This window comes from Diachasma alloeum, unplaced genomic scaffold (genome assembly GCF_001412515.2).
Source record: "Diachasma alloeum isolate Michigan unplaced genomic scaffold, Dall2.0 Dall_scaffold_00809, whole genome shotgun sequence".
In the NCBI taxonomy this organism is placed as follows: domain Eukaryota; kingdom Metazoa; phylum Arthropoda; class Insecta; order Hymenoptera; family Braconidae; genus Diachasma; species Diachasma alloeum.
In genome coordinates this window covers 5,043-12,440 of record NW_021680939.1, presented here as the reverse complement: position 1 = coordinate 12,440, position 7,398 = coordinate 5,043, and the positions used below count along the sequence as shown (strand labels likewise).

Below are 7,398 nucleotides of genomic sequence, written 5' to 3'. Positions count from 1 at the left end.
TTTTTTGAAACAATTCAGATAAATTTCATGAAATTTTATGATAAATTATAATTCATTGAAGAAAAATAGTAATCTAATAGTAATTCAATAATAATTCAATGACATAAAAATATTGTTTAAACTTTAATTATTTTGTGGTTTTCCACGTTGATAATATTTCTTAAACAATTATGATAGTTTAATTAATATCCGAAATGGAAAATTATTCATAAAAGAATCATTCTGTTGTATGATGCATTTTACTATTTTTGTGTCACATGTTCGTCAATGTTTATGTCATTTCCTCCATGTGGGAAACGAAATCGTTACTCTATTTTTATATCAAATATTTGTCGTGGGAGTTACAAAATTTGGACCCACGCTTAGAATTTGTTATCAACAGTTTTCCGGTTCAAGAGTCCAGTGTTTATTGAAATTTATGGTCACACGTGGAAAGTGCATGACTAAGGAGACGAGACTAGACTCAAATGTTTACAGTGCATCTGATATTGCACAGCTGATATCTCCTTAATCTAGGAGAAACTCGACGTTGGGAACATTTTTATCGTTCACAGATGTGTGCAGCCGAAATATTCCCAACATCGAGGGGGTCACTTTCCCCGGTCACAGAAGATAATTTGGGTTTCAAAAGTCGCTTCTATCACTGAGATAATTGAATGACGACGTAAGAAAATGAATTTAAATGAATTTTCTGACGGATGTCACACCCCCGCAGTTAGACGGAAGTACGAGTGACATTAGAGAACGAGAACGACGTAATAAAAAAAAATGAAATAATCTTATTTCTATCTAATAAGAGACAGTCTTTAAATCTTACTTGTCTAATTACAAAATTTCGTAGACTTGAAGTTGAGAGCCTTTCATCAGAATAGAGGATGTTGTTGTTGTGTAACACAGTAATGCAGCTGTCGTGGTCTTCCTTCTTCAGGGTCAAACGAAGTGTCTTACTTCACTATCATTGAGAGGTTTCTCAATGTGTGGATAAATCTTCTCAGTTGCTCCATCGCTTGCTGGAGCAGAAGCTTCGATAAGTCCCAACTCAACGTCCTTGCGCTCTGGATTTCTTGCCTGCTTAGCCATATGCAGTAGTAGATTCGTAACAGAATCCCAAATTGCTCCTAACAAATGGATAGACCATCCATAAACCATGTGAAGCGTATAACCGTGGATAATGGTATCCACGAGGAGTTTCAATATTCGAATCAGCATGAAAACTCCGATGAATCCAGCGCTGATGGAACCGAAACTGATAAATCGGCCCCATGTCTTCTTCCACGTACTTTCAGCCAGTTTTTCCAAAGCATTCTCATCGAAAATGTTGAACATCGATGGTGATGCGTAGTGAGACCCATTACTTGAGACTTTTTGGGCGATCTGGTTGAGAACTGCTGTGTTCTCCATCGGGAACATAATGCGATCGCGCATTTTCTCCAGTTCTTCTTCACTATATATCCCGCTGGTTGCTAAATGACTAGGATTTTGGTATTTCCATGTCACCTTAACGTTGGGTTTGATTTGGATTGGTGGCAGCGTTTCAATTGCGTGTGGCATCAATTTATACCAAGTATCAGCAAGACGATAGAACTGAAGTAATGGAGAATTACAAGGGATTTGTGTCGCCTGTGTTACAACAACATGGGTACGTGGTGTCAGGAAAACGCTCTCATTTCCTCGTTGTACTGGTAGACGATTATAACATTCTTCTGTTTTCCTTACTTTCAATTCTACTGGTACACATTGAACTAAGTGAATAACTTCACCAGCTAACACCGCCATGTAACCTGGACCTTTCATAAATCTAAATGCAAATTCATCAGGCATAGTCGATGCAATTGCCAAGCTATTTCTCAAAATCTCTCGTTCCAGATTACATTGGTGGCGCAAGACATCTCTGTACAATCCATGCACTTGAGATCTAATATATCTTTCTACATAAACAAATTTTGCATTTACATACATAAGTAAATCCATATTGTCGGTATTTAATGAAACCGCAACATTTCGTGAAAAATCTGCAATATTGCTTGTTTCAATGATGAAAATTTTCGGATGTTCCGTCTTTATTAGATTCAAACCGCACGCGTTATCAACACCTTGTTTCGTAAAAGTGAAGCTAACTTCCTTTACATTGACAGAATATAAAGTATCATCTCTTGAGGTTATTTTATTTACCAGGCCTTTATGAAGAATAGAAAATAAACCTGTTTCACAATGAGATGTTGAGGGTAATGTTTCCCAGAATGAATATCCTCCAATTGGATCGATACATTTATTGTCTCTTAACCTATAAGCATGACCGGAGGATAGGTAAATTTTTCCATTATCTACCTCTACTCTAGCCATATCTGATCTCAGTGAGATTCGAACAACACCCAATACAACGACGTTTTTGTATGAATCAAAAGGGTCCGAATATTGGACTCCATCACAACGACCGTCATTGTTTACAGTACCTGCTAAAGTGACACTTCTAGTGGTTGTTGTGTTGGGTTGAAGTCCAGTAATTAAAGTATTACCGATTGTTATGGTGCCATGGTCATGGGCAACCCTGCACGCATCTTCTGAGATATACTGAATATATTCAGCATGTGCATTGTCAACAATTGAGACATGGGAGTGCATGCCACAATGGTAGACAGTACGACTTACTTCAATTTTACATTGAAGTACTCTTGTATGAGTATATTTGTCCAATTGTATCATATAAATATGTGTTTTAGAGGTCGTTACCTCTTCATCCTCGATATCGCAATCATCGATATCGAGTAAGGATATGGTCGTAACATTGAGCGCATTACTACCACAGTCGTACCCAATTATTGCAGACACTGAATTCCACATTACTATCAGTATCATAATCTTTAAAAGAATCATCTTTTCTGTGAATAAGAATAAAAGGAATTAATTTATAACCTTACACAAATAAAACATAAATTAAGAATGTTTTCTTTATGGTGTATAATCAGAATCGGAATCACTAGATCCATCTTTTCTTTGTTTTTTCTTGATTTTCTTTTTATCATTATATCTACTGTCAATCATTTTTGATATTTTCAATCTATTTGGATGAACAATTTTAAACTTGTTTTTTATTGCAATTTTGACATTTCCATCTGGCAGAATTTCTAAAACTTTGAAAGGACCATCATATTGGTCACCTAATTTTCCTGGTCTTGGTCCACTTAATAAAAAGACATTATCACCCTCTTGAAAATTCACAGGGTTGATCTTTTGATCATAATAATGCTTTGATCTATATTTGGAATTAATCAAATTTTCATATGCCAATTTTCTAGTCTGTGATAATCGTTTTACCAGATTTTCAATATAATTATCATAAGTAGGCAATTTATCAAGTTCATGTAACGGTTCTTCGGAAGGAAGCCGAGCCGTTTTACCGAATACCAATTCGTATGGAGTAAATTTGGTACCTTCATGAACACACGTATTGTAAGACAACATAGCAAGATCAATCCATTGATCCCATTCTGAATCCACAGTGGCATACTGTTTTAAGTATTCGCCCAATACATGGTGTGAACGCTCCAACGATCCATTCGATTGTGGATGGAATGCAGTAGTTTGTAATTTTTTTATTCGAAATCGCTTATTAATTCTTCGCATCATGGCGCTTATAAAATTTCGACCTTGATCAGTTAAACAAACTTTCGGAGAGCCGAAGACGCAAATGAAACGTTTAATGAAAGCATCCGCTATTGTCTCCGCTCTTTGATTCTCCAATGGAATTGCCATTGAATATTTAGACAATTGATCTTGAATAGTTAAAATACACTCATTATTATTTACTGTTTTGGGCAAAGGACCTACAATATCCATCGCAATTTTATCGAAAACCGTGCCAGGTGTATCTGTAATTAACATCGGTTGTTTAGTTTTAACGCGGACTAATTTTTTTAATTGACACTCCGCGCATTGTTGAATACGATTTTGAACATCTTTCTTCAAATTTTCCCAATAATAACTATTTTTTATACGATTAAATGTTTTTGATACCCCTTTATGACCTCCAATAGGTGAAGAGTGCATCTCATAAAAAATTGCATTTCGTTTTTCAACAGGTACATATTTTACCGTACCAAGACAAATAATAACTTTGATATTTTCATTTATGAATGTTTCCTCAATTGAAATAAGAATTTCAGACCATGGAATATTATTTACATATTTAGAATATGCAATTGAAATAGTTTCAATTTTATCTTTCTTCAAAAGTTCTTTCAGATTGTTTAAACTTTCGCAAAAATATTTTTTTACTGTGAGATTAGATTCCCCACTAGATCCTTGAATAATAGCGGCAAAATGGCAATTTTTGCCAATTCTTTGTTTATAAATCCCACCTAAACGTGTGGTTTTAATGGTGGGTAATTTATTTAATTTTTTAAATTCTTTAGCACCTTCATCAACAGGTTCACCATCATCTGAGAGGAAATATAGAATATTATCTTTACGATAAATAATTAATTCTTTGGAAATAATAATGGGAGATTTATTTTTTTTTAATTCTTCAATTTCAGAATGTTCAGATCTAGAGTCCGAATCATCTGTTTCCGTTTCATCACATGAATTGTTTACTCTTAAAGACAAAGAGTTTTCTTTTTTTTTATCATAATTAATTCCATCATTAACATCCAATACAAGCTTTGGTGGTCTACCCCTTTTTCTTTTTATTGTTGAAGAGCAAAATGGAATTTCACCACTAAATTTATTAGGAATTTCACCTTTTACTGAAATTTTGGGAATTTCACCCTCATAATAAGCCGGAATTTCACCGTTCAAAATATTGGGAATTTCACCCTCATAATAAGCCGGAATTTTACCGTTCAAAATATTGGGAATTTCACCCTTTAGTTTCTTTGGAATTTTACCATTTTTTGAAACATTTTTATTAATTATTTTTTCGTCATCTGATTCATTCAAAATATCAAAAATTTCTTGCAACTCAGGACTGAGCGGTTCCTCAGCCCTTTTCTTTTGAGCGCGAGTAATGACATTGACCGTTTCAACCGGATTACGTGATAATGCATCCGCATTTAAATTAATTTTTCCCGGTTTATACACGACATCATAATCATATTCTGCTAATTTTAATCTCCATTTTAAAATTCGTGTATTAACTTCCTTAGCAGTCCTAAACCAAACCAATGGTTTATGATCAGTAACCACAGTGAATTTATGACCATAAACATATGGTCTAAAATTTCTCACTCCCTCTAGTATTGCTAATGCTTCTTTTTCATAAGTGTCATAGCGAAATTCGGCACCTCTTAGGACTCGAGAGTAATAGGCAATAGGTTTATCTTTACCTATTTCCCCCTGCGAAAGAACTGCGCCAATAGCTAGACCAGAAGCATCAGTCGTAATTATAAAGGGTTTTGAAAAATCTGGGTACTGCAAAATAGGAGCTGTACATAGAGCTTCCTTGAGAGTTTGAAAAGCTTTTTCAACTTCTGGGGACCAATCAAACTCTACATCATTTTCAAGCAATCTTGAAAGTGGTTTTGCAATTTTTGAAAATTTTTTAATAAAACGCCTATAATATCCGGTTAATCCGAGAAAAGAACGAATATTTTTTTGTTTTTTAGGCTTTGGAAAATTTTTAACCGCGTCTAACTTTGAAGGGTCAGGTTTCAAACCTTCGTCACTGATAATATGACCCAAATAATTTACTTCCGGACGCAAAAATTCGCATTTGTCCGGTTGTAATTGGAGATTCGCTTTTCTTAAACGTTGCATTAGTGCTTCAATACGTTCTTCATGCTCTTTTAAATCTTTCGCAAAAACAATAACATCGTCAAGGTAAACAAACATTGACGTACCCTGCAATCCAGACAAAACCGTATCCATTAATCGTTGGAACGTTGCTGGTGCATTTTTTAAACCAAAAGGCATTCGGTTAAATTCCCAATGACCTTTCGGAGTAGAAAAAGCAGTTTTATAGCTGTCTTCTGGATGCATCTTAATTTGATGATATCCAGAAGCCAGATCAAATACAGAAAAGTATACAGATTCCCCCAATTGATCAAAAATATCAGTGATATTAGGGAGAGGATAAGCATCTGTAATCGTTTTTTCATTCAATTGACGAAAATCGATGACAACACGCCATCGTTTATTACCCTTAGAATCGGGTTTCTTTGGAACAACCCATACAGGACTATTATATGGGGATTCTGATGGCTTAATTATTCCTGTTTCATAAAGTTCTTTAATTTGTTTATCAACCTCTTCTTTAGTAGAGTGAGGTAACCTGTATTGTTTAGATGAAATAGCAAGATCTGAATTTACAGGAATTCTATGTTTATAAACATTAGTCGATCCAAGAGGTTCACCAGGTATGTGAAACCTGTCAGAATATTTTTTTATCAATTTTTCAACATGTTTTTTCTCTTTTCCTCCTAAATGGTCCAATCTTAATAATTCGATAATTTTTTTAAATCTATCTTTATTTTCAATTTCTCCTACGTGAGAAACAATTTTTTTCACAACATCAGAATAACTACGCTTATCATCATCAAGTTGATTATCCCGATCAATTGGTTCAAGTACACTTTCACATTCATGTATTGTTAAAGTTGGTATTTTAATTCCAACTTTTTCATATGTGGTATTATAAACACGCATGTATGCACGGCCCTGGTGATTACGCACCAAACAATCTCCTGCATACACACCTTTGCAAATTTTTAATCGAGGGACGTAGCCCTCTTCAACTTCCTTATTTTTAATTCTAATGAAGAATGCTGACTCACTGCGAGGAGCAATGTATCGAACATTATCTTCAACATAATCAATCTGTTCAAAAGGGTATTTCTTCCCATTAATTTCCAAATAACGATTCTCATAATCAATTTTCGCCCCCGCGGTTTTAAAGAAGTTAGAGCCCAATAACCCCGCGTAAGGAATGTGCATGTCATCGGGTACGACATGAAATAATGCTACTTTCCCCAAAACGTCCATATTGATACTGCCGAGAGTAAATACAGGAATTTTTGAAATACCGTGTAATTCTATGATATTGGATTCATCAATAAAAATATTATCTTCAACGAATTTATTCTTAATTAGATTTGGTGACGCGCCTGAATCAAGCATCAATTTAATTTCTCGTTTATTTTTATTATATCCAATTTTTAAAAACGGAATATCATCGTTATTTTTAAACTGTACAGAAATTACAGGGAGTCGTCGCTCAATTCCGCTTCCTGAACCATTGTTATCGGACGCTGAGTGAATGCATCTTTCCCCGCGCCCTTCTGGAAAGATGACCTCTGGTTTCCCGAATTTTTGGATGCCAAGAATAAACAATTCTCCAAAACATGTCCTGTTCGTTTACAATAACGACAAGTAACATTAAAATTATTTTTGCTCGATCCACCC

General features: G+C 34.7%; 1 protein-coding gene across 1 annotated transcript; it reads right to left on the bottom strand.

The window, feature by feature from the left end:
• Positions 1-636: 636 nt before the first annotated feature.
• LOC107044799 lies at positions 637-2,557 on the bottom strand. The gene is made up of 2 exons (XM_015266831.1): positions 1,438-2,557; positions 637-1,399 (listed from the first exon to the last, which is right to left on the bottom strand). Exons 1-2 carry the CDS (start codon positions 2,341-2,343, stop codon positions 1,352-1,354), a joined length of 954 nt encoding a protein of 317 aa, XP_015122317.1. The 5' UTR covers positions 2,344-2,557; the 3' UTR covers positions 637-1,351.
• Between the last annotated feature and the right edge of the window lie 4,841 nt (positions 2,558-7,398).

Coding starts and splice junctions, on each gene's coding strand:
- LOC107044799 (XM_015266831.1), bottom strand. CDS start 2,343: ATGGCTAGAGTAGAGGTAGATAATGGAAAAATTTACCTATCCTCCGGT. Junction 1,400..1,437: donor GCGGGATATATAGTGAAGAA/GAACTGGAGAAA, acceptor TATGTTCCCGAT/GGAGAACACAGCAGTTCTCA.